At 45.8% G+C, this 27,533-nt stretch overlaps 1 protein-coding gene across 1 annotated transcript; it reads left to right on the forward strand.

Annotated features, from left to right (window-relative positions):
• Positions 1-8,689: 8,689 nt before the first annotated feature.
• Positions 8,690-23,170, forward strand: LOC135378270 (uncharacterized). Its single transcript, XM_064611250.1, has 3 exons — positions 8,690-8,875; positions 19,453-19,848; positions 23,014-23,170. Exons 1-3 carry the CDS (start codon positions 8,784-8,786, stop codon positions 23,021-23,023), a joined length of 498 nt encoding a protein of 165 aa, XP_064467320.1. The 5' UTR covers positions 8,690-8,783; the 3' UTR covers positions 23,024-23,170.
• The last annotated feature ends 4,363 nt before the right edge of the window (positions 23,171-27,533 follow it).

A 27,533-nucleotide genomic window follows, 5' to 3' on the forward strand; every position in this document is an offset into this window, starting at 1 on the left:
AGACGTCTCGAAACTGTTGCTTATACTGCGGTCAGTGTGAGCTTGCTGGGGAAGAGCAAAGGGTTTTTATGCAGGGTGCCTCTGCTCGTCACACTTCGGCATTACAAACAAAATGTTTGTTAGTTTCCCACAGCTATGAGACAGCCTGGTTGGGTAATCACAGATAAATGACGTGAACAAATACGATGTAACCATGTCACGTATAGAGAGCGAGTTGGACCCGCGTAGCGGCTCGCTACCTCTTGGTAACCTTTCCACGGAACACGGCACAATTTTGCCCGATACGAGTTTCTATCAATCACATTGCACCCAACTATGTAGCAGTTGACGTTGTTTGGTATTTAGCTGTTTGCACCACAAGCTCAACGCAAATAAACCGCGGACGCCAACGTGTACAATGTGATCCGCTCTCCTACCGCTGACGACGAGCGCTCCGCAAGGTGGCGCTTCGTTCAAGGAGAACATAGGAGAAACACGTTGGCTCGATCCCTCCACAACGCTTGAAAATGTTAGCACGGTGTGGTGGCCAGGAATGGACAGCGACATCGAGATCAGGTGTGCGCAGTGTTGCCACACCTACAGATTTATCATGAGATCTACCTACTTTTTGAAAAATCTACAGATCTACAGAGATTTATGGAAATCTCATGATTTTTGGTCCAATAATTGGATCACTCGACGCAGTACGTGTTTCGCATCAGTGCACAAAACGACAACGATGAAAAACGTCAGCAGAACGCGGGAATGAGTGTTTGACCGACTATTTTTTTGAATATTTTCTGCAGTTAATTTGATGAAAACGAATCCTCCTGCACACAAAACGCATGCTGTTGGGTCAAGCTGTTTTGCCTTCGCCATTGACAAGGATTTGATCCGTCGATCACGAAACTGGCGGGGCTCGCCGGAGGAGAAGGACGTCTTCAGCAAACGAACAATTGGCGAGCCTCAACGCTAAATCAGTTTTCTTGAATATTTGGCCAGTTGTTTCACCAGCACCACCACCACCACTTCTTGAGTATGTGCGCGTTACCAGTTTGCCTCAGACTTGACTTGGCTGGCTTTGAAGTGAAACCAAACGTTTATAATTCACGTCACTCATGTACGTTTTCATTATGTCTGTGGAAATAATATATCGAGATTTATTGTTTTTGTGGTCCATTGTGATCCTCGCTCATCACTGCGATGGTGGAACGGGCGAGAGAACAAGCGATAGGTTATTCTTGCATTGGAGCGCCACAGCTGATGTGAATACACATGTCAAAGTACTAAAATTTACGTGCAGTGACACTTTTTTGTGATTGTAGCAGACACTTAAGTCCGCCGCAATCACAAAAAACGTGGCATCACAAACCGAAGCCGAAAGTTCCAACGGCAGTGCGCCGCAGCAAGAAATTCCGGCTGTGGTCTTCAGCAGTGGAACGAAATAAGCCCTTGCTCTTCCACTAATTTAGAGACGCAGGCAGACATTCCAGATTCGAAGGCAAAACGTTCAAGTCACTGAGTTTTGAGTGGCTACAGATTTTTAGCTCGATCTACAGATTTTTCGGACTCGGATCTACAGACAAATATTTTTTGCGTGTGGCAACACTGGGTGTGCGTTGTGCGAAGTATGCTCTGTTTCTCCGTACCAGCAACCTCCGGTTCCCCTACATCAGTGGGGGTCCCATAATAACCGTGGTACAGGTTGCATGCAGATTTTGCGGAGTTCTGATGGAAGAACTACATCGTCGTAGCAATATACGTCGTTGGGCTAAGCGCGAAGCACAGACGACCAAAGAGTAGATGTAGACGGGACGAGCACTTCCTTACAACTAACTTTCTTTGCTTCTTTGAACCTTTATATCTTCGGCTGATGCCAATTAAAGTTAGTGAGTGATAAAGTTAAAAAAGTGAGCGCTCGTCCCGTCTACATCTACGCTGTGGTCTTCTGTACTTAGCGCTATCTTCTGTACTACATCGTCGTAGTTGAGGCATGTAGTAAATGACCGGAAGTGCGCGTTATGATGTCTACCATGGCTACTGCGACGGTCGAAGCTTTCGAAGACTTCTTCGACGAATCTGCGCCGCTCACCTCAGTTCACCAGCATGATAATCAAAGACTTCTTGGGTCGTCTAGGGGTTCGGCACATCTTTAACGCCACCATACCATGACTAATACCATCCCAAGTCGAAGGGGCATTCGTCGTCGTCGGAAGGAAACGGCTCTGGAAAGGAAGTTCGGCACTACTTGCTCAGGTAGAAAAACGAAAATGACCATTCAAAATTTTGCCATCGTCCATGGTGACGCCTAAGAGTGACTGGACGCAATGTTTCCTACGACGAAGGCCTTGTAAATGGAATGACTCATCCTTATGGACGCTGATGGAATGCAGGGGAGCCTCACGCACCTCTGGATGTGAGGTGACTCTTTTCGGGGGAATGTTTGTGGGACAACGGAAAATCACAGATAAATACATGTAATACTTCAATACATAACAGTAGTATCTCTGTGCTGCGCGAGTAATACTGGTAAGACATTATACTTACTTATTACTTATTATACTTATACTTACTATACTTCAGAATTCCCCCTATATTTTTTATATCTACTACATATGGTGTCGTAATTTACAGAGCCATTCGCCTGTCGAATTTCTCAGTGATTTGCCGATTTGAAGGACGTGTTCAGAGAAGTGCAGAAAGCAAATAAGTGCACTTCGGTTCCTCCAGTAAGGAATTCGTAGAGAAGAGAAGAGGTGCAATTCGAGGGTACAATGGAAACTCATGCAAACCGGATTTTGTTTAATACTGTAGTCACTAGTAGTCACCTGCTCCTCTCTTTCATTTAAACATATTGTGGCTTTAAATTGATGTTCCGATCCTGTTCCCACATGTTGTTCCCTATGCCTCATGTGATTCCACGGCAAATGTCATTAAGTCTAAACAACTACGCGCGTTCAAAAAAAAAAAAAAAAAAAGAGAGAAAAAGAAAGAAAATGAAAGAAAAGCAAGAAAGAGCGGTAGGGCATGGAGCAATAAAGCTATATACAGCGAGTTTTAGCCTTTACGGGATTTTTATTAAAAGCGCGTGCCGTGAAATATCCGTCGCTGAATTTCAGTACGCGAATGAGCCGAAAACGAAAAAGCGCGCCTGAGGAGAGCATCACCCTCGCCGACGGAGGCTTATCTGGACCGGAAAGCGGTTTATATGGCCAGCTGAGCGGCACCTACTCCAATCATCTCCGTCGCTCCAAATCACGTGGCCCTCTGACGTGAAATAAGCGTTGTACTCCCTGCGTTCCCGGTCGCGGCGGTTTCGGTTTCGGCTCATTTGTATATCAAAATTCAGGGATGGATATTTTAACGCACGCGTGGGTTTCAGGATTTGTTAAACGTGTAATGGCTTGCAACTAGGATAGTCTATCAATCTGCTATCTCGCTTTGGCCCGAAATCCCCTAATTAAAAAGTTAATTAATGAATGGCAGGTAATTGGTCATCTTGCAGTTGCACATTTTCTTGGTGAGGATGTCCGCCTGGCCGTAGAACTGAACTGCAAAAACGACATCAATACTGCTCTCATAGCCTTTCTATAAATATTCTGTAAAGGCTAAAGAGAAACACCCTGTCTTATACGTAACGCAATATACCTGTATTTAATCAAGCTATAACTGTTCCGGGTTATAAAGGCACGCGAACTGAACTTTGCTAAAGAGAAATACAGCGACATTTCGAGACGGCCTTTTTGAGAGACACGCTGCTCACGATGTTGATTGTTCGGCACCCGTCTTACCTTATCGCCAGAACAAACACGGACATGATGATGGAAACATAATGTGTTTACACATGAAACGAAAGCGCAAGACATGCACGTTCTTTGTAAAAGGAAAGAACACAACTTCAACTGAAGTCGGTTAATCGCGTAATCGCAGAAGTCGCGTAATATTCGCGCAGAGTCCCATTAGAAGCCCACATTGTAGTTTCTTCGGCAGTTTTTTTTTTCGTCGAATGGTTCTATTCTACTCGGAAGACCTAATTGAGTATAACGTAAGTATACGTATATGGCGGGCTCGTTTTGCTTCCCTTCATGAACGGAAGGATATATAAAAGACAAAAAAATATTTTAATAATTAAACGGGCACACTTATAAGTGAGGTAAGCCCATGGGACGTACGACATCTTCGAATATTACTATATCGGCAGGCACACATCTCGGAGAAGTTGCGACAGTGCTGCACCAAGTTAAACTGCCTGTGACACAACACAAACTCTAAAACCAAACACAAAGAAAATATACAATACAAAAATAAAAATAATTGACGTGAACAGAGAGTGAGAGAGAGAAGGGGAAAAAATGGAGCGCGGCCAGTCGCTCCTGAGATATTGTGAGCGTTGAGTGTTAAAAGATAGTATCGGGGAAGCAACATTTATGTCTTTCATAAAGCGGACCAGGACGCACAGCGCGAGTAGCCTTTGCTGACATGGCTAGTGCCCCAACACTTTCTCCACGTTGAGTGGCCAACGGTCCAACTCATTCAGGACGCTCTTCAGAGACCTTCGGGTTGACGTGAAATGCCTATAGAATACACCAGTAGATGGTCCGCTCAAAGATTTCCCAAGCACCCCCCACACCTCCCTAACACCAAGCAGTGATTCTCAGTCGTGCATGTGTCGGGGACCCCTTCTGGGCTGGGAGATCTGATGGGGGATCCCTTAAAGGTCCACACGCAGAAGAGAGCAACTGGTATACGAGCACAAACCATAGGTGGGCATTTTCCTGTGGCCTCACTCATCCTCACCTCACGAAGCACAGACTTTATCGGTCTCACTCACCCTCACCAAATTTTCCTCACCAGTAACCTAACCTCAGTCACCCTCACCCTCACACTCCATTTTAAATTTTACCTTCACAAACCGCACCGCAGGGCATCGGGATCCCAAAAGGCCTCACCATCCTCATCCTCACATGCCTTCACCTCATGAGGCTATTCACAACCCTCATGGCCTCACGTATCTTCACCTCATGAGGGTCCTCATCCTCACGTGTCCTCACCTCATGAGGGCCCTCATGTCCTCACGGCGCCTCACGTACTTTCGCCTAATGAGGACCCACATGGCCTCACGAGTCCTCATCCTCACGTGCCCTCACCTCATGAGGGCCCTCATGGCCTCACGACCCTTCATCCTCACGAGCCCTCGCTTCGTGAATACCCTCATGGCCTCACGTGTCTTCAAGTGACTAGGAGGCAGCCCCAGATTATATGTACAGCCTGCTAGACACGGTGTGTCCAGCTTCACCTGCGCTGAACGACACGGAGTTAGACAGATACTTGCGAGCCCCATGCAGCGTAGATGAACCACTTCCATTTTGGAAGACAAATTCTTGCATCTACCCACAGCTTGTGAAGCTTGCTGCTGTGTGTTTTGGCATGCCAGCTACATCAAGGTCAGCTGAAAGACTTCTTTCTAGAGATGGGACGAATCCAGAATATTCTGAATCCGAATCCAAAGAAGGCTCTGCGAATCTACGATTCTTACGAATCGCGAATCTTTCCAATCCTTTCTTTAAAAAGAGTTTAAAAAAAAACATTCATAGTGAAAAGTGTTTTGAAGCAGAATATGATGCCTTTGTTTAATGAAAAACAAATTAAATAATGCTTCAGTTTCAGGTGAAAATATACCCATATAGTTCTTCTTCAATGTAATTTATTTAACTTGTTGTTCATCGACTACAGGAAATGCATAAATTCTCTAGTCTGAATTATTTCCATAAAGCTAAAGCAACAATCAAAAGCAAAACCATATTACCTTTAAACTTGCAATGTAACAGTTCCTGCCTGAACTCCTTCAATCCAGAGCAATGTAAACAAAGAAACAAGAAAACACCCGTCGGTCAATGAGGCTTTCGGCGGACTCCGGAGGCGCCAGTTTGAAAAAGAAACAAACAAACGTGGTTGGTGGAGTCGAAAGATTCGATTCGCTGTTTTCAGCACTGTGATTCGGATTCCCGAATCTCGAATCCCTGCCTAGGATTCGTGGATTCGATGATTCGCGGATTTGGTTGACACATCCCTACTTTTTTCATTGCTGGCTCGCTACAACGCACACGAAGGTCATCACTCAAACCCGAGACATTCGAGCAGCTGATACTTGTCGAGGAACTTGTTCGTTCAACAAATCCCTGATAAAACGAACACTTCGTGCACTTCTGGTGGTCCGCCAATGACAAACAAGAGGCAGTTTATCAACGTGTGAAAAGAGTTATCATGACGTCGGTATAGCTTATTGTTTGGTCTCAGTCTCGCACGCTTGCTTTACGTCAAGATATGCTCACTGAGAACTCAAATTAGAAGACTGCAATGAGCGAAACAGACCACAATTCTCTCCCATCAGTCCATCTCTGTCCTCCGCTAATGACATGCCCCTTCCTTATTTCCTTTTTGTTTATTAATATCTTAATTTGTTAATGCTTTGGCTGTCTTCCGTGACTTTTTGAATGTTGTTTGCTTGTTCTGCTTTGTTAGTTCCTTCCTTAGTACTTCATTCATTATTGCTGTCGCACAGTCTTTGGAGAACCCGGTAAAGGCTGCTTTATATTGAGCTCTATGCTGTTAAGAAGAAGAGGCGTCAAACTAAAGCTACGTTACATTCCCAGCAGCGGAAACATTTGTTTAAAAAGAAAATACAAAAATGCCGCACATGGTACCTTTCGCACAACATAGCATGCGTGTGTCCACTTACAATCATTCGAAATCACAGGGGAAAAGCAGTTGCACACACTTTTAAAAACGCAGTACAGGGCCTCTCCAAACGACGCTGCTATTCCAGTAAACAGACAGAAAAAGGAATCCACGAGGGGTACCGTCGCGCACAAAACACAACTTAACGTCAACGAAATCGTGTTCCCTAGTCTCGGGGTTGTACATTATGCAACGACTTAACGTGACCCACTAAGAGAGTCATGGCTTATCTGTAAGGTCCCTCATGAAGAAGTCGCATGCCCTCACCTGTGAGGTTCTTCGTGGAAGATTTCATATATGGAGGAAAGAAACATAAGAATGGAACATGGCGATCCTCGAAGATCTTAGAATTTCCATTGGCCCTTCGCGCATGGTGACGTCATCTCCGACACACCTTCTCCAAGCGAGGACAGAGCCGTTGGCGCCCCCTTCATCCGTGAGGCTCTTCACGTATGGATCCATTACCTCATCCATGAGGTCCCTCACGAAAGGTCTCATGGCCTCATCCATGAGGTTCTTCACGAAAGGCCTCATGACCTCATCCGTGGGTTTCCTCACAAAGGGTCTCACGGCCTCATCCGTGAGATTCATCACAAAGGGCCTCACGGCCTCATCTGTGAGGGTCCTCACAGAATACGTTGTACCCTCAGGTATTGATGGCCTCACGACGACTGGCCTCATGAGGGACAATGCCTCACGACTGTCCTCATGAGGAACATTCAGCATGGTCTGGCCTCACTCACCCTCACCTGGCACGTCGTGAGGTGAGGGTGAGGCGTCCTCATGAGGGTCCTCATGAGTGAAGCCGCCCAGCTATGGCACAAACGAAACAGTTGCTGATTCAAAACTGCGATAATTTAGCATTTTTATTGCACAAGTAGCAATGAAGGAATGATTAGCTTATGACTGCATTATTTTTGTATCAGTGCACTGAAGCGTGAAGTAATGTTACTCATACAAAGTGGAATACCTGTATTTGTATTCGGCCGACGCGCACGCAGGTGTAGTAAGCTCACCGACAAGTGGGGACCTCGCGGACCCCCATTTGGGAACCACTGCTCTAGAGAGATCCCCCAAAGACCTTGCCCACATGAAAAAAAGAATGCAAGAAATGACAAAAAGCTGGAAAAACCAGCAGATACGGGTGTTATCCCCCTCCCCCACCTAACGGAATTCCAACACCGCCCTGGGACGCAAGTCCCTTGCTCCGCGTCCTCCAGCGTTCCACAAGACGCTTGGGCGTACCAATTGCGACTCTTGCATGCAGAAACTCCCAAATGACAACAATAATAAAATTGACTTTCGTGTGCAGGTTTTCTTCGTGATTTTCTTTCTTCTCACTTCCTTGTCATTCCAGTTTTCCTTTGCTAAAAAAACCGAATGTAATGAGCTCAAGGTTGTCAGAAAGGATGAATATGAACGTCGTAACTTGTGATTTTCCCAGCGGGGAGAAATGCTAGAAGCTTCTTTTTACGGCAGAGTGAAAATAAGTATTTCAAAAGACATATTCACATGCGTCTTTCGCAATGTGTTACATCTACCATCTTCAACCAAACGGCATACTTACTAGATCTAATATTGCATGGCGGAAAATAATTGCGGAGTTATGAAAGTAGTACACCGGTATTGATCGCAAGTGGTTTGGAGCTATGGCGTCGTCGTACACTATTAATGCTCTACCTCAGCCTTGACAGTGCGCTGAAGTGCGCTGCGCCAGCCTAATGGCATATTCCACGCGGTCCTCCACGACACTCAATAACCAGAATTTCCTCCGAAGTAACCAACATCAATTACAGCAGCGGAAACATAACGACAGATGCATTGTATCGTTTGACAGGCAGCAATACTACCGTGCACCGTGCCATTGATGCGCCGTCGCCAGAAGCCATCCAAGAAGCAACGTCTTTCCTGGAAGAAAGGGAATTCCGTCGATTAAGATTGCGCAGTAAAACCGGCCTTTCTCTTTCGAAGGCCGTCCTAGGTGATTGCGTCACGCATAATCATCACGCCGAAGTCGCCATAGTTCGACACACACAGTCTCGCGACGTACCCGATCTGGCAGCATCATGTGGTCTCTTCTGGTCGCCGGTCTCATCTTCACCGTCGTCGCTCCTTCTGCGAGTCAGCGGCACAACAATGGACTCGACGAGCAGAAAATGTGAGTAATCTCTAACGTCGTTCAGTGGTGAGGTTTTTCCCATACGACGATCGGTGACAGATTGGGCTGCTTTTCCAATCTCGCCGGATGATCTAGGTCAGTTCCACTAAGCGTGACAGTAACTCCTGTTGGTGCCGAAAATATTGACGCTCTTATTGGTGCGGAGTACATGCTGATGTCTGATAGTGGGGTAAAGAAAGTTATTTACAAGATACTGCAGGCCCCCCAAGGGCCCAAGCAGGAGGGCAAGCACAGATACGGCCGATGTATGGTAACATGGTACATAGCTAGCAAGTTAAAGATATCACAGTGACACTTCATTTCAAGACACAAGATATGAATTGAATATATCTTGGAAGCAAACATGTTTGCTGGTAGTTCGTTTCAATTCTCTATGGTTTAGTCGGTGTACAGATGTGTACAGAAAGTGAGCTGGGTTCGCATGACTCTTGGTTGGCCATGCTGGCAGCGTGGTAGAAGACTCGCCATTTTATCGATCATTTTCATTGACAAGTTGAGTAATTTTGTTAGCAGAAGGTTGAGCTGCAGGTTATCAGTTGTTACGGATTACCTTTCTTACTATAATGACCGGTATTACTGATCATCCGTGGTGGCTGCCGAGCTTGATGTCGTCCAAAGCGCCTGGTATTGACAAAACAAGTGGGAAACGGTACGACTTACAAGAAACGGATACTAAGAAAGTTATTCTTTCTTTAGGGACTCTTTTTGTTGGGTTTTTAGTAAAGGAAATACTTGAAATTTGTAATTTTAACAGCTGGTACAAGAAAAAGGCTTGAGAAATATCTCAGCAACGCGAAACACACGCGTTGCTTCGACATGTTTCAAGTCAATCAACATGCTCTACAGCTTCATGCAAGAAAAGGCTGGGGCAAAATGCGTACGGCTGTACATTTCCTGTCCGAACCTCACGCAACTCACTCTTATCGAAAATAATATCTTACGTCACTAATGGCAAGGAAAGCGAAAGAACAGTCCGCTTCCGAAAGTGCAACTCTATTGCACAGCATAAGGCCTGTCCGACCTGTCATCTCTTCGCGTTCACCATTAATTCATCCTCTCATATTAACCTCTTTGAAGTGGGGTAGGGTCCTGTGGCTACCACGGGGAAACATCCCATGTTCATCATTACTTTTCCATCATTTATTGTTGTCGTACGTTGTTGTTGTAAGAGAAAGGATGCATTCAGGGGCTGATCCAGGATTTTCGTGAGGGGGTCCTGCCTTGGACAACATGCTACTACACTACCTAAGGTGAATTGAAACTCTGTTACTACAGATATTGAGGGGGGTCGAGACATCCGGACCGCCCCCCCCCCCTACTCCCTGGCTAACGCCTGACTGCATTCACATGGCGCGGTAAGAAAGGTACTTGCGAGGACATTAATGTGTGAGGAGCGTCTTGGTTGATGTCCATCGCAACTCGGAACGTAAAAGGACCACGCAGCGCACAGATACATGTCCTTGTCGCTTCGTTGTGTCGTCCTCTCGCGTTCTACGTCGGTGGCAGTACAGCGTCCATGTGCTCTCGAATGTGACATGCGGTTTCCGACAGGAATAGTGGACTGACAGATGACTATCATGAAATGTTTAGCAGCAGGGAGATATTTTACCGGCCACAGTGGAGTCGATCAGATTTGAACGTGCCTGCTCTCTGATCCCAAGGATGCGCGTCCGAACTCTGCCGAGGACACTAGCACTTTGGTGTCATGGTACGAGTTGCTTGAAGACGTCGTCCTTTATCCGAGGGACACGGAGCACGGTGTGCTCAGATTTAACGCACGTTAAAGGACTCTCAGGTGGGCACAGATCGATGCATCGCTAATGATCCCGGGTTGCTCGTGTCTTAAAACCCCCTAGTTTCTGAGTAAGTACTTACTGCCTGAAATACCTAAATACCTTCCTGAAAAATCTTTTACTTTAAAGTCACATATGTGGAAGATTATCAGCGTTACTTTATGAGAAGAAAAAAAAGCAGCGTGTCCACTTTGAAAAGCGACAAGGCTTACACACAGGTTGTATACCTGAATTCTTGATGATGTGATGCGTTCAAAATTTCCTAATGCATCGTTTCCTTCCAGGAAGATTCAACGGCGAAGCGCCGCGGCATCACGTGATCTTTCGTGTGAGACGTTCTTTCAGGGAAAACTGGTGTCACGCACACGTAACCTTACGTTAGTGGAAATTCGCGGGTGGTGAGAATAGAAGAAATGAGCGAACGGTTGGTGTAGGCGCTTTCTTCCATCCTTTCTTGGGCGATGGAAGGTATAGAGTAATTGCAGACCACCCGTGTTGCAGGTAGAACAGAAGGTGGAAGCACCGTCTTCGGCTGCTCATATACAACCCTGTTATAACTTCTCACGTTGTAGAGGTTGGATCAGACGAGAAATAAAAATGTGGAGTGGTTAGTCCCGACGGGTTCAAGACTGGCTACTCCAATACTTTCAGTCTGGGAAAGTATACTTCGCAAGTCGTGCGTAATGTTTTCAAGCGGTTCCTTACAAATGAACGAGTTATAGAATAACTCCGAGCATTAGCGAGTATTAGTACATCGGAAGAATTCTACGAAAACGATACGATAAAGGAAGTTATCAAATCCAAGCTTAGCAATGTGATGTCACTCGCTCCAAAGAAAGAAGGTGATTGGCTTATCATGTTTTCCGAACTGTTATCGTGAACACCTTCCGATGTACTAAAACGCCCTAATCACCCGTTTTTCGGAGGGAAAACCTTTTATAAAATAGTATAGCTGAGCGGGAAATTTCGTAAGAGGGCAAGGTAATGTTACTCGCACAATGTTGTAGAAGTCTAGCTAACATTAAAACGAATTACTTCTGCCCATATACGTATACCGCGTAGGGTTCTTCGTTTTGGGGTTTTATGATTTTTTTCAAATTCGGGAGGGAAAAATCGGGTACTATTTACACACGAGAATTCTGGGAGAAATCGGGCGCTATGATCTCTGTTTGATATGTCACCGGGGAATTTTCGGGTGAAATGAAAGGCATATGAAACAAGCCACTGCTGTGACACTGGGACGAGAAACGATAATCTTTATATTTTCGCTCGGAACTGGGATAATTGATGACAACGGTATTCAAACACTTGCCCGAGCTCCACAAAAACTCGTCTATGACTCCCGCAGGAGGGGATCATAAACGGAGGACATGCTGATATTATGATTCACTTTCCGACGGTTTACCGAGAACGACAAGTTGAAGGACTGTAAGGATTTCGGGTAGATATCGGGATTTACCCGAATTCTTGAAAATTTGTTCGGGGGGGGGGGGAAGTATGGTGAAAAAAATCGGGTTTAACCCGAAAACGAAGGACCCTACGTATACGGGAGTTTGGGACAAGGTAGTTTATTTTATTTTTTTTTACTCCGGTACACTGTAGAAGTAGAACCCTATCGCTCAGGGTCATCCACTGCACTGAATGCTACGGTTATCTCTCGATCTGAGCACAAAGCGGGCCTTTTTAGTGTCCGTTAATGTACGCATATCACAAAAATGCGTACGCCCATTTTCAATGAATCGGATGACAGAACGAGTGACCTTCTGTTTTATGAGTGTAGGTTTTGGTTTAAAAGTAATGTAGTGCATTCAACGGTGCAGCTCGAATGCATTATCGTTGTCACCGACACCTTACAAGAAAATGTGTTGCCAGACAGTGCAAATTTCCCACATTACTCCGCGGGTTGGGTAGAAGCAGACGTAAATGCAATATGCATATACTTCTGTCTTAATACAATTTTTCGCAGCAAGTTTCCCCGTACGTGAAATAAAGGTCACGAAATCTAAACATCCTCGTCTGGAAGAGCTGCGGTGTTCTTATTGGCTGTTACTGTTAGGAGCGGAGTACAAACAGAGAGGTGCAATATAGGAGGGAAAGAAGAAAGCTGCCAATGCAGGGGATGGAAATGGTGCAAGAAAGGTGATGAGCCTGTTGTTGGCCTGAATATGGCGAGAACGCATAGATACAAGGGACGGACACGAGCAGCGTTCTGTCCGTCCCTTGTATGTGCGTTTTCACCATATTCAGAGGAAAACAGTTGTTTTCCTTTTGCATGCTCTAACCGTCACAAGAGATGGAAACACAATGCTTTCGCGCTTTCCTTTCAAACTGTGGACAGATAGCGGGAAAGCAAACAGCGGCGAAAGAAGCGGTGATGAATAAATGCTTTGTGGCATTGTTTCCAACTGTTATACTGCCTTCCTCTCTTTTTCTTTTTCCAAATTCATGTACCCTGAACTTGGGGGTAGTGTTAGATTCGAGGTCATCTTAGATTTGAGAAAATACGATACCCTCCAACAACAACAGCACAGACATGACACGTTGGACATGACGTATTTTCCTTCTAGACAATGCATATATGTGCTGTTGTCCCGCCTGTTCATTGAATATAAAGTGGGATTAGAGTCAAGCTACACAGTTTGCTCAAACGCTTTTGGTGAGGCACAATCCCATGACATGACAGTTGATATGCCATAGCTGTCAGCAGAGGTCAACTTCTGCCTGGGGCAGGGTTAAGCAGGATGACCGTGAAGCTATCCCCTGGCTCCATGTAGAAGTATACTGTGCAAAGATTGCACAACAGCAAGAAAAAAGGAAGCGTAGGATACATACATGGTGCGTAGAGATAAAGTACATTGCCACAACGCTTTCCATGCGCGAACGTGGATATACTTCATCTTCACACACCCTGTACATAAGCGGTCTTCATCTTTAGCTACACACACACATGATCGGAAATTTATTCCGTTGCATAAACGCATTGCACTTCGAAGCTCTACAGAACTAATCTAACTGAAAAAAGTGAACTGGAAAATTTCTATTCGAAATTCTACAGTGCAAAGTCTGTCGGCTCTCGCTCTATTTATTACCCAACCTCACGAACTCCCAGGACGCCTGTCATCCGGCGCCCCCTCTGAGGAGAGCGCCCGGAGCTCCGGTTCCCCATCTCCTGCACCCATGGGAACGGCACTGTTGAAACCTTCCTAAAAAAATAAAAATAAAAAACCCGCCCGAACGTTTTTCAGACATGCGTGGTTCCGAATTTCAGAGGGAAGTTCGATCGAAACACCGAAAGTTTCCAATGTTTCCAAGGGAATGTTTCCAGAGCTTGTCGAACACAGTTGTGACATACGATGTTGATGTTGATTTTGATGAAGAAAAAATAATAGGGAGAGGTTGAATACGTGGTTGAGGTTGTGACACACGCGTGTCAAGCTGAGAGATAGCCACACTCTAAGAAAAAAAGGAGTACTTTTACTCCTTTTGGGGAGTAATTGCATTGCCACAAAAAATAGTCCCTTTCGGGAGTAAATACACGGGAGTAAATGAATGTCACAGAGTGAAGACCGGATTTCACGCGCTGTTGTAAGAGTCCCAGGTACATAATTGGTGCGCATGCATGAAAATACTTTGAAGCAAGCCGTCAACGGTGATGTATCGAGTGATATAAAATCTTGCGCCATACTAGGGCACAATTTGCGAAGAAAGGTGCGCTAACTGTTTCTTACTCTGTGTGGCTGGAAAGTTGCTACGTTGTGTGAGTTATACAGCCTTATGTCGTTCAAATTGACCAATGGCGCATATTTACGTAGACTGTTGCATTCAGGAGATCATTCGCGAAGTTTAGTGACAATTTGCAGTCCAGGGGAGTAAACGTCGGGACTAAATGTTGGGTTAGGGGACTAAAATGGGGAGTAATTGGCAGACTAGGGGAGTGGAAGCTGCAATTACTCCCCGTTTTACTCCTTTTTTTCTTAGAGTGCACGATGGTAAAATAAGGGACGTACGGGTTTTACTGTTACGTTGTCCTGTTGTTCACTGTAACTGGTAAAATATATTTGCAAATGAACTGAATCCGAGCATTAACCAACCATCAGAACTATGAAAACAAGTGCATTTCGCAGAGGAGTCGCAGTCAGGGATTACGAAATCCCTGGTCGCAGTGAATAGCATGAAACACTGTTCTGTCTGTTGCGGGCACTCAGGAGCGCCCAGACGACCAGAAATCGTGGCATGATCAGTCAACCGCATTACGTACGAAACTGAACCGACGCAAATAATGCCTTCAGTCGGTGGCTAGCACCAGAACATCGAACATTACCATTATAACATACATAAAACCCGAAACTTAATTTCCCGATACAGGTGGAACCAAGCGGCGCTGAAGCTTTATGACGGCGTACGCAGTTCGTACGAACTGCACTTGTTGACAGGGATAAGATGACCGCCTCCACGCTGAGACTGGAAGGTGACCTGGGCTGGAATCCCGGTCGCCAACAGAGATCTCCCCGTTTTCTTTTTTTCTTTTTTTTTTTGGGGGGGGGGGGGTCGCAAATTGTGCTGAATAGTAATTCGTACTTTTACGTCGCGAGACAGTTATGATCATGAGCGATTCCACAGTGGTCGGTGTGTGGTTTACTTTTTCCTACCATCTCAGCACGCGGCTCAGCTGGGCGCTGGCGTCGTCGGCCGGGCTTGAACCCGCACGTTGGGAGCACTATAGACGAACCTCACATAACATGCTGAAGACCAACCCTTGCGTTACAGGATAAACTGGGACACGTGTCTTTATTTATTTATTTTCACAATTGAAAGATACGCAAAGTGCCCCATACGGCGGCCTCCTCCTGTTTTCAACAACCTACACGACATAAGTTTACCAGCTCCCGCGGCATAGTGGTTTGGATGATCGCTTTCCACAGCGGGACTGGGAGATAACGCCGGTTCGAATCCCCGCATCGGCCATGCTGTCTGAGGTTTTCCCTGGGTTTTCCGGCAGACTTTCCATACGAATGTCGGTACAGTTTCCCCTGAAGTCGGTCTAGGACGCATACTAACCCCCTGTCCCCGACTCCTTCCTGCTGTCCTCTGTATGCAGCTCATAGCCACAGTTGCTTCGCGGCGCTAACACGGAATTTAAAAAATACGACGTAAGCCGACATATGATGAAGCGCACGGTTCGATAAGGTTTTACCGTTTCATCGTCAGATTTTTGTTGTCGGACTTAAACAGGGGACGTTTTTATCGGATACTGAATACATACAAATAAATCTACAAATATTTCGATTTTGAGAGAAAGAGCTCGGAGGACAGTTGTGTGGGCCAAATGGTCTTGCCAGAGACATTTATTTTAGGTGCCGTAGGGAGCGAACATTCCCTTTAATAGGCTCTGAAATCTCAACACACAGCATTCAATATCCGATGTTCCTCGCGAAGAATACAGTCTCTCGACAGGAACTGGTACGATGCCACCAAATTGCTGATGGGTTCGAAACCGCACCCTTGGGATCAATAAGCAGACACCCCAGCAGCATGGTCTAAGTGGACACACTCGTTAGTTTTAGTAGCTCCACGGTGACGCTGAAGGCTGGGAGGTGGTTATCTTCGGTTTCTTCCACCAGGCTGTGCTGTCTCAAGCAGGCTTTCCAGACAAACGTCAGCACACTTCGCCCTGAAGTCTGCCCAGAACGCATAATATCCTCTCACTCCTCCTGCGTTCAATCTGGCCACGTCTGTACACCTATAGCTATATCAGACAAAGCTTGGCTCCGTCTGTTTCGTTTCCTTCGCACTGCCGCTGAAGATAACGACATAGCCCTGTATATCAACGCTGCCATAGGAGGCATTGGGATGTTGACGATAGCGCGATGGTCGGCGTAGTGTAATTGTAGCACACCTGTCCAGCATTCAGAGCTGTGTGGGTTCCATTCCGCTGACTTTTTGTCAAATGCCATCCATGGAAATCGTTGCAATTTGAACGTTGTCGGAAGTCTGCGTTGGCGTTATTTGGGCGCTGCTTGTCGATATTTTTGATTCAGTCTCTGCGGTGTACACTACGGAGAAGCAACTTTATGGCTGTGCAGCATGTTCGGAGAAGTAACGATGTATTGTCTGCACAAATGCAACGTACGTAACCTTTCATCAACAACAACAACAAAAAAGAAACATAAAATAACAAGAAGTTTATTTTGTGATTATGAATGGGAAGTTTCATCGCCAGGGGCGGTACTCTACCCCATTGGTGGTGGTGGTAATGTGGTGAAATGCCTCACAGTCGCCGTCACAGGACACCGTAGTCCTACGGTGTCCAAAAAGGTCAGAAGTGCTTTGAGGGCAGAGCATTGGTGGGCTGGATGTGGCCATGGACCAAGCAATTTTGATAAAATGAGGGGGTGAGATCCAGCTCGTTAAGGGATCTGGAGAGTACGGTTCGGGAACGCCAGTAAAACTCATGCATGTGTTATTCACTTCTTTTTCTGCAATACGTACGATTCCTGAACGAGTAAATAACCAAGAAACGATACGGCAATCAAGTCGTATCTGTGATTTCCCTGTGTGGTTACCCCATTTTATTACTATGCTGAGCACGTGTTTCATTTCCATGCAAAACGCGTATAGATACTTTTGAAAGAGCACGCGGTTGTTGCTCGGACTGGACGAGGCCCATTCTGTCAAGTCCTTCTAAACTATAAACTGTTTTCTACTCCAATTACCAAACTGTAAAGTCATTCGTGCCGCCAAATACGAGCTAATTGCGTATAGAATGCTCATGAAATGTCCCAAGCTACAAATACAAGATCTCAAATGCATCTCTGATACGTATTCCAACTGAAAAGAAAATGCATCTGCCGCAGATACTTCTACAGGTGTCACAGAAAGGTGTACGAAATAATTTTGAAAAGCGTGCAGTCACAGCGAGTATGTCCCACGGCAGTTTACCAGGGCATATTATTTAAGACTGAGTGGACTAAAAAGAAAAAGACAGAAAGAATGATAAAGAAAAAGAGGGAATTGATTGGCTCTGTGAGCGCCATCTGACCACCCTTTTAGCGGAAGCCAGTATTGTTGAAGAGAGAAAAAGTACACAAGCGAGCCAGTATTGTTGTTCTTGGATTCAAACCTCCTGAAGTTCCGGGTCAAGACATGGAATGGAATTCCTCTTCGCACAGGAGAAACGCCGGCCGCGCCTTCCGTGCTTGGAGCATTGAGCCCCGGTCCTGTTCATGAATGCGTGCGATACGCAAGCCCTCACTACTGCGTATGGAGCACTCACCGACGGAAAATACCCTTGGCGTTCGCCCAAGAGTTGCAGTCATCTATACCGCGAAAAAGCCTGCGGGGCCATCCTGTATGTGAAATCAACAAGTCAACAAAACCATGCACACAGAAGATCAGCACTTTCTGTGAAAGCGTGCACTCACCCAGCGAATGATGTCAAAACATACAATGGGCTCCGTGTTAGGAAAAATATCTCGAAAGATATCTATTACCACTTGACGACGATTGGTTTTGAACCTTCGATCGGTTGGTGGTTGGTTCTTCGAAGGTGGACCAAGTGGGTGTAACTTCAATGTGGGAAAATCAGGACGCCACACTGAAAAATTAATCCAGTTGACCTGTTGCCTCACTTGACAGCATCTGTTGGCTTGAGATAGCTCCGGCTACTTGGATTTTTTTTTTTTTTTTTTTTTTTTTGCGCATGACGAAGCGGGTCGATTCGACTGACCTCGACTACAGGTTCAGTATTTTTTTTTAAAATTCCGTGTTAGCGCCGCGAAGCAACTGTGGCTATGAGCAGTGTACAGACGTTGACAGATGGAGAGGGGGCAGCAGGAAGGAGTGGGGGACAGGGGGCTTAGTATGCGTCTTGGGCCGACTTCAAGGGGAACTGCGCTGACATTCGTCTGGAAAGTCTGCCGGAAAACCCAGGGAGAACCCCAGACAGCACAGCCTGTACGGGGACTCGAACCCGCGTCACCTCCCAGTCTCTGCGTGGAAGGCACTCATCCTAACCACTGTGCCACGGGAGCTGGTACGGGTTCAATACGCGGTTCATTTCGGCACGACAACTTCCATGCCGAGGGCCTTTATGCAGACCTGCAAAGTAATTAATCACAAGTAACCCAATTACTATAATTTATTACTTCCAGAATTACCTTCGATATTACGTAATTGTAACTGCACCTTAATTACTTTTGACAGTAATTTGCAATGCACTTGAGCAGAGCCGTAGAAACGGGGGTGCGAGAGGGGCAGCCGCCCCAGGCGCCCTCGCCAGAGAGGGCGCCGAACGACAAGCCCTGTCAGGTTGGTTGGACAGTATAAAGTAGGAATGAAGAGAATTTGAATTTACGGTCTCGGCAGTGTAAACGGGCGTTTTCTTTTCTTTGTTTGCAAGGCTTCTGACGTGCAGTGACGGAGGAGGCGCTTCAGATTTGACCTGCCCCGGTCGCAAACTCGCCTCGCGACGGCTCTGCACTAGAGTTACTTTTGGAATTACATTGTACGTGATTTGTGGTTCAACTTCATTTTAAATCTTGAATCGCGATGTCCGCGAATATTAAGGTTTACCAAAACAGAAAATAGAAAAGGAGATAACCTTGAACTTACCCGTAGGTCAGGAGCGATTGCAAAGAGTTGGGACTCCGTATAGAAGTGTGGCGACATTTGGCTGCTGGCATTAGACTTGATACTGCTGCATTCATAAACGTGTTAATCCTTGCAAAGCGTAACATGCCATTACATGGCTTCTTTCTCTCTTAGCACCCAAGACCTGCTTGACCTGAAGCTCCTGGGGCTCCGGCTGGAAACTAAGCTGACCATTCTGGAAAGTCTCGTGAGCCGCGTGGCCTCCACCAGTGTGCCCAGCAGTCAGTGTCCCACCACGCCACAAACGGAGACAGAGGTGGCCACCAGCGATACTCAGCAACGCATCCTGCGTTCCCAGCAAGCCATCATCGACATCAGCAATCGTAACGCTCAGCACCTGGAAGACCTCAGAAACGTGGTTCTTACGCAGACGTCTCACCTGGCCAACCGATCAGATCTCATGATCGGTCTCATCAAGTCAGAGCTTGTCTACCGTCGTCCCCAAGTGACGGAGTCAGCGGAGACGACCTCGTCACGTCGCCATAACTCACCGGTCGACAGACATAACCTGTGAGCTGCGCTGTATGATGAAAAACAAACTGACAAAAAGTCGGATGTGTGATACCCATATCGGATATCAGTTGAACGTGAAACCTCGGCAAAGCTGCTGTAAAGTGTATCTGTTTTGTCAAGAAAGACTTGAAATATGCATAAAATGACATGCACGATCCTGTTTATGAGACTTGAGAACAATAGAATGAATCGCAGTCGATGCCAAGCAGGGTTCCAAAATGGGAAGCTGTTTCGCAGCTTTCCCCCTCAAGTCTCATAAGCACTCTCGTGCGCACTTGTTACTGTTTAAAGAGTCGGTGTTGTTTTTAATCCCACGGAAAAGAAATTAATCAATTCTAGCTACGTCACAGCTGCAGCTTTAGACTATATCATAGCGACTTGTACGTTTGGAAGGTCGTCTGAAAACGATGTCACGCTGAGATATATAAGATAAATCTTACGATAAATACTAAGATTTTACAGAAGTGTGCGCGTAATGCAGGGCATAAAGAGTATATTACATGTTTATTATTATTATTTTTATTTTTTTTTTATTATCGAAGAGGCGAATATTTGCCGGACTCATTCTAAAGTTGCATAGAAAGCTAGGCCATCCTGTTCTTGAGAAAGCGTACCTTCTTTTTTGACACGACAAATAATAAGACATTCTTTAGATCAGGTCAGATCAATTGCTCGTTTTAATTGTAATTTTGCAAGCCGCATAGATAGTTCGAAATTATTACGAACATATTTCCTGCGTAGCCTATACGTCATGCCAACTCTAAAATTCATCATCGACAAAGCGGTGAAATTGTATTCCTCCCCGTCACAAATAAACTGTTTTGGTGAAGCACTTCTGCACCGACGCATTAACTTCGAAAGTCACAGGTGGTTATTGTAGTCCTCGCAAAGTAGTCTGTCTTTTGAGAATCTGTTTATAGGGGCAAATTGGCACACCTGGGCAGTTAAGTCAGAGTGCTTTCGCACAGGAAGGCGAATTCATGTTAAACTTCCCGCATCTGTATTTCGACCATCCATAATGTTATTAGAGACATCCCAGAAAGTGAAGCTATTTCAGCCGATAAGCGGGAAACGAAGTTACGATGAAAGAAATTTCAGTATGATTTTTCAATAGACCTGACAATCATGGTTTCTTGTCTGAGTGAAAGGTTGACGACCCCTTGAGGCCCTGACATGAAAGTAGAAAATTAGTCAAAATGTCAAATTTGTTCGTCCGTAGCTCGACGATTGTTTCGCTGTTGCTGAATCACAAGCAATGTTTCGTTCACGTAATACAATTTTCACAACGGCAACAGAGATCCATTGATTTTATCAGAGGCTTCATTTGCGCGACAAAACGCGAACGCTTAAATGATCAACTTAGAGCTCAAAATGACGCAGAAAGGCTGCTCACTCAGATCGGCAATGCGCTTCCGTCAGGCAAAATTCGATACACAAGGACTATGTGCCATTGAATTTTTTCGTCTACATTTTACCTGCAGTCATCAACTGCACAGCCCAGCAACTATATACAGGATAACCTGGATTAGCACAGAGTGATATATCGAGAGCCCCCCTGCCTCACACCCCCTCCCAAATGTTTGGTGACATCACTTTCCCATTCTTTCCTGTGCACCCCCTACAAGGGCTTTTGATATTTCAGCTTCAGATAGAAACTGGCAATGATACATAAAGCTGCTACGACGGCTGACTTTTCCTGCCAAATACATAGATCCCCCCCTCCCACACACACATACGACGTAACTGTAATAATGACCCCTCCCCCCCCCCCTTATTTTTTGCAACAACCCTCTGTGCTTGCGATTCTGGATAAGCCACTGAGTCGAGTTACTTGAGTGGATGTCTGTTCCAACCACCCACGTATGTGGCAAGGGGTAAATTGCAATTCCAGAAGCAGCAGGATACATAAACCTTGTATACCGTAATAGAACAGTGTCGGAAATGTGGTTGCAATACTGGTGATTTGCATACATTCTGAAAAGCGCCAAGAGTTCCAGGGAAGATTGAGGACGTAACAGTTGTGTCAATTTGCCCCCGTCTCCACTGCGTTATACCAAAGTTCGAAATATGGTAATGATGCTCCGATGTCCGTACCCCACTCTTTCATTCCTTTACAACGGTTCACACGTCGTAGCTTGCTGAAACTTCAGACAAACTCGAATTTTACTGCGCATGACTGTGACCGAAATTTGTAGATTTATAACCGACAAGGAGAAATGGTGCAGGCAATAACAGTTCGAATCTTGGAAAGCAGTCGTCTAGCAGTGAGCAAAGTTGCACTTCCTATCGTGCACGCTTGCAGGACCAGTACCAGGGCCAGTTTTTACAAACGTTGAGGAGATTCCACAGTGGCGTCCTCGGTAGCTTCGGTAGTGCTTCGGGCATGCGGTACAGTCCTCAACTCTGCTCGTGCGTAGAGAACTGCCAAAGGTACTGGCAGGGGCGGATCCAGGATTTTTCTCAGGAAGGAGTCCAGCCGTGGACATCATGCTGGACACGCGATCTAGGGTCAATGAAACAATATGTGAAGACGGAAATTGAGGAGGGGGTTAGGACATCCGGACTCCCCCTCTAGATCCGCCCCTGGGTACTGAGGACGGTACTGAGGAGTCACCTCAACGTCCGTGTAAGCGGGACCTGGTCTATATCCTAATCTGCGCGCAAGCGTGGCGCGGTCGCACCCTCAGAGAAAGCAGGAACAGAGTAAAGATAGACAGGTAGCTGAGATGGAACGGGTTCGGAGATGGGACAAGGCGACAAGGCGACACGCGGTTTCTTCCCTTCCCACGGCTTTGTATAGATGTCAGCGAGCTCGAAGTGCGGAACTGCACCACTGTGCACCAACTTGCACAAGATGTAAAGGTCAAACTCTTTGTATCTTATAGACAGCCTTAGCCCGATTCTTTCTGCCTATTATATTTTATTTATGTAAATGTTTATCCCCCCAATATTCAGCAACACGTACCGCACACTTATGACTCCGTGAAGTTGCAAAAAGCTACGACGTGTGAACCCTCGCAGCTAAAATAGTGGGCGCCTGATCTTGGGGTAACAACTCTGTACTCTAAAGTCGTCGTCAGGCGCATAGCAGGAAGCCTCATTTTTTTCCTCATCACAGGTAATCGCAGAACATATCTCTTATGTTGTATTCTCTGCTTCCAGGGTTCGATAGGTTAGGAGACATTTTGGGTGGCATGTCCCCCACAACAACAACCGGTACAAGTTCTACGTCACTGTTCCTACTTGGCCACGACCACAAAATGCATGGATGTACCTGAGTGACAGTTCGGAAACAAATTAAAAGAACGTTATATTCGAACTATATTCGTTCAATTTCGCGCAAAGAAGAAAAATAGGGTGCGGGGGTGTCACTATTTCCAGCGGTTCTCAATTAAGTGCCCCCTGCAACTACATAAGCACCGACGCCATTTCGGATGCACACGTGAAAGATCGTGCACTGAAATACGACGAACATACATATATATGACAGGTGGCAATGATGCGACAGATGAGGACGATGAAGCACATAAATATAGGTAAATGGAACGGTATCACTTTCTTAACCTGTGGTGCTCTCGATGGAAAGAACATGGCACGCTCGTACATGACGCATGAGGTGGGTCAGCTTCTGCTAAGTCGCAGAATTGATGACTTGCCGCCTTGACCAGGAGTGCGATCAATGCCCTGTATGGGAAACGTATATGACACCACACGACAGAAAGCATCGTGAGGTGAGCTTCCATACAGGAAATGAAGTACCCTAGCAGTAGTACCCTTACGCGCGTGCAGCACGTTGCCAAGATACAGGCTGACTCTTCTCTCGTGTAAAATCATGACACCTTGTCCAGGGTGTTACAGGGCAATACAGATTTTTAATGAAAAAAGTTATGAGAGCAGCAGAGACGCCATTTTTGCAAGGTACAGCCAGGCGGACATTCTAGCGAAGAGAGCATGTAAGTACTATATGTTATGATTAGAGGTTTTCGGGAAAATGCGAGACGGCAAAATTGGAGGCGGCCATTTTTTAAAGCCACCCTGTTAATTTTTATTTAATCCTGAAACAAGCACGTGCCTTGAGATATCCATAATCAAATATTGCTATGCAAATGAGCCGAAACCAAAACCAAGAGCATCAAGAGCGCCGAAAGGACATGACCTTCGGTGTAGATTGCTTATCTAGGCATCAAAGCCAGCAGATTGGCGCCTACTATGACCAATCGCTTCAAAGCACGGGCCCTCAGACATGGAATGCGCGCTGTTCTTCCTTCGCTCGCGACCTGCTTAGTTTCGGTTTCGGGTCATTTGCATAGCAATATTTTGTAATGGATGTCTCAAAACCCGTGCTCGTTTCAGGGTTAAAGATTGCTTCAAACAATGATTGGCTCTAAATCTGCTATCATTTTCCCGAAATCGTCTAATTAAAAAGGTAACAATTGAATTTTACGTACGTAATTAGTCATTCAGTAATTACATACCCTCTTCGATGGAATGTCCGTCTGGCCGTATGACTCACATAGAAAAACCGTGTTTTTTTCTGCTCTCATAGTCTTTAATTAAACATCTGTAGCGACAAAAGGAAAACAAAAATTATCCAACAACGCACAATCATTAAGATAGATATTTTTTTTTAAAGTCTTGCTACGGCTTGGAATATTTTGTTGATTGCACTTAAGTGCAAAAATGCGAGGAGAAATTTTTAGTGCCCCTTCAAAGAGGTTGCGACACTTCATCTCAAGTTATTTCTGATAAATGTAAAATACAATTATTTGTATCAACGTCAACCCGCATCCTAAATTTTATAGCAAAAGGAGTAATATATGCGTAGAAAACTGGCATCGCGAATACCGAAACTCATGCGGCTCTGACGTCACGGCAGGCGTCTCCACCAGCGAGGAAACGCAAAAGAGGCCACGTGCTTAGGACTACCAATGGGAATGGCCGGCGCACTGATGTCAGAGCTTGACAAGTACGCGAATTAAACGGTTTATATCTCGCCAAGTCTACAACACGTAGAAGAATAATTCTTTTTTTTTCCTCGTTTCTCTAGTGTGCAATACAATGTATGCATGATGTAACGCATCAAATATATTGAAATGTCACAAACAGGGTGTCGAACCGAACCCGAACCGAAATTTTCATGACACTGTTGAACCCGAACCGGAGCAGAACCGTAAGAAATAAAAGCGGTAACCGGTTCGCAACAAAACGGTTCGGACATAAAAGAAGACAGCATAAGAGTTCATCTCAATCCCCGAACGAAGACACATTGGTATCATCATCACGCGTCCATATCATGGATTTCGGAAATTTTCACTCAAACGAGGACGTATTGTAAGTATACTTTCAGCGTCTTTTTAACACGTTGAAGCGCAGTTGTCCTTGTGAGCGCCGCGGCTAGCGCCCCACGCACGCGCTGCAGCGTGTACTCTTCAGAGACGAGGCATCACGCGGACGAATGAAACAGGAATGGAGTAGACCAGTTAAGGACGAATATGTGATTAAGTAAGCGCCCAACATTTCCCTTTACACGTGAGCAATAAAAATTAAACAAGTCAGAAACATGAGAAGTGGAGAACGAGCGTACGCAGAACAGTGCCTGTTTTATTGGCCGTGGTTTGGAAAGTAAATGCAGTTCTGCTTATTGGCAGTGCAATTGTGTCGTGACACATTGCCTTTGTGTTGTGGATTAACTAGTACACTGCTGTGAGGTCGGACAGAGCAAGGCTGGCAGACTTATTTTCGACATGCTTCAGTACGGTTTCAGATCGATTCACGCTGCGAAAGCAGTGTGCCTTCAAGTATCGTCGTCGAAGTAAAATGCTGTCCATCTTATTAGGCTTCCTTTAAGTGTACTTTGCTGGCACTGTGCGTGTGAAAAAAAAAGAAAAAGAGATTTTGGGAACAGAAAGTAGCAGGAATACACCGCTTCATCAGCGTGGACTCTATTTACAATAAGTGTTCATCCATTTCTCCTTTCTCTCGCTAACGGGAGTACCTGACCGCTGAAAACGTCAAGGCAGACAACAGCAGTAAGCTGTTAGCCACGCATTTCCTGATAAATGTAGTTTTATGAAACAAATAAAATGGAAGCGTTGAACCGGTTCGATTTTTGGCGTGGCCGAACCGGAACGAAATCAAAGCAACGCGAACCCCAACCGAACCCGTATTTTTTGTGGTTCGACACTCTGGTCACAACCCCTTTAAGGTGCCACTGGGACCTAAAGAAAAAAGAACATTAATTTTATTGCGTGCTATAAATCAAATTTCCCTCGACGACTCGGCATGCAAAACAGTGGACATTACGTATTTCCATGAAATTTTCGAAATAACCCACAAAACTTTATAGTTTTGGATTCTCCAAGGGTAAGGTGACGTCATTATATTCTCTGGCGTCCGTCTCCTAGCAACAGCGCACGTACGCACTTTCCAGGTCTGCGCTCCCCTCCCCACGTTGGAAGTCTACCAGCAGTATGGACAGTAGCTGCGGTGAGGAGACGGAGGGTGACCTCCCGGGAGCAATGTTGCCAGACCTATGGCCGTCATACTTTCCAAAACTAGAAATTCTAATTTTGTATACATATGCGCGTCACGCAGAGCAAATATATTTTGGGAGAATACAATTTGAGACACCTATATTGCACTGACATAAATTAGGTAGGATCCTGGCGAAACAAAATTTCGTCCGCAGCGGCATTTCCGAGGGTGCGTGACCCTTCGTCCCAAGATATGCAGCATAAATCTGTAAAAATAACTGTTTTTGCATCGATATGATATACACTCCATTCCAAGTTTTACAGCCAAAGGGGTATTAGACGAATAGACGCGCGGAAAATCGCCACCGCAAATATATACAGACTCGTCCGGCTCTCACGTGACGGCAAGCATCGCCGCCAGTGAGGCAACCACGGGCGAGGTCACATGCTTCCTAGAACCAATGGAAATGGCGGAGTCTGACGCGGCAGTTTGTTCAAGGGCTAGTTAAAGGAGCAGTGAGGTGATATTTAACATGGCTGGAAACCCTGTCTCGTCTGTCAAGCTGTCCATCAGGAGTCACCATACAAAATATTTTCGTAATGTCACTGGCACTGCGCTATCAAATTTACCAAAACGGTCCGCGGAAGCAGCCGCGGACGGCCGACACGATCCACGCGTGACGTCGAAATTTCCCCATGCACTTCTTCTTTCTTCTCAGCTCACGCGCTGCTTATACCCGCTTGAGCCGCGCCGGTCTACGTCACGAGTCACATGCCAGGAGACCACGCTACGTCACGACGTTCCCTCATTCTCCGATACGCTCTTTTCAAGAGTGGAGGATTTTTGAAAGGTGTGTGGTCCATAGGCCTCGCGCGCGCGCTGCAGGTCATCTACGCCTGTCGTTCTTTTGCAGGAACTTTTTATTCGTTGCAGAACACAAAGGAGATCACCTCAGTGGGATATTTGGGTGAAATTTTTGAGGTACACAACACCTTCTGAAAGCGCAACATGACCAGGGTCGTGGACATGTCAATATGCTTTAGATTCCATGCGAAGCATGACAGAGAACGATGCATGATTTCTCTAGAGGCCACTGCATAACCAAAGTGAAAGGTTATGCTAATTCGTAGAGAGTGAATCCTCGCTTTATGAATGGTGCCCTCTGGGACAAGACACATCCCTTTCTTTTTTCTAAACCTCGATTTATG

Source organism: Ornithodoros turicata, chromosome 1 (assembly GCF_037126465.1).
Source record: "Ornithodoros turicata isolate Travis chromosome 1, ASM3712646v1, whole genome shotgun sequence".
In the NCBI taxonomy this organism is placed as follows: Eukaryota; Metazoa; Arthropoda; class Arachnida; order Ixodida; family Argasidae; genus Ornithodoros; species Ornithodoros turicata.

Bases quoted from the DNA above. Each gene is read 5' to 3' on its own strand.
- LOC135378270 (XM_064611250.1), top strand. From the start codon at position 8,784: ATGTGGTCTCTTCTGGTCGCCGGTCTCATCTTCACCGTCGTCGCTCCT. The intron at 8,876-19,452 runs GTGAGTAATCTC...TTTCTCTCTTAG, and splicing joins GGACTCGACGAGCAGAAAAT to CACCCAAGACCTGCTTGACC.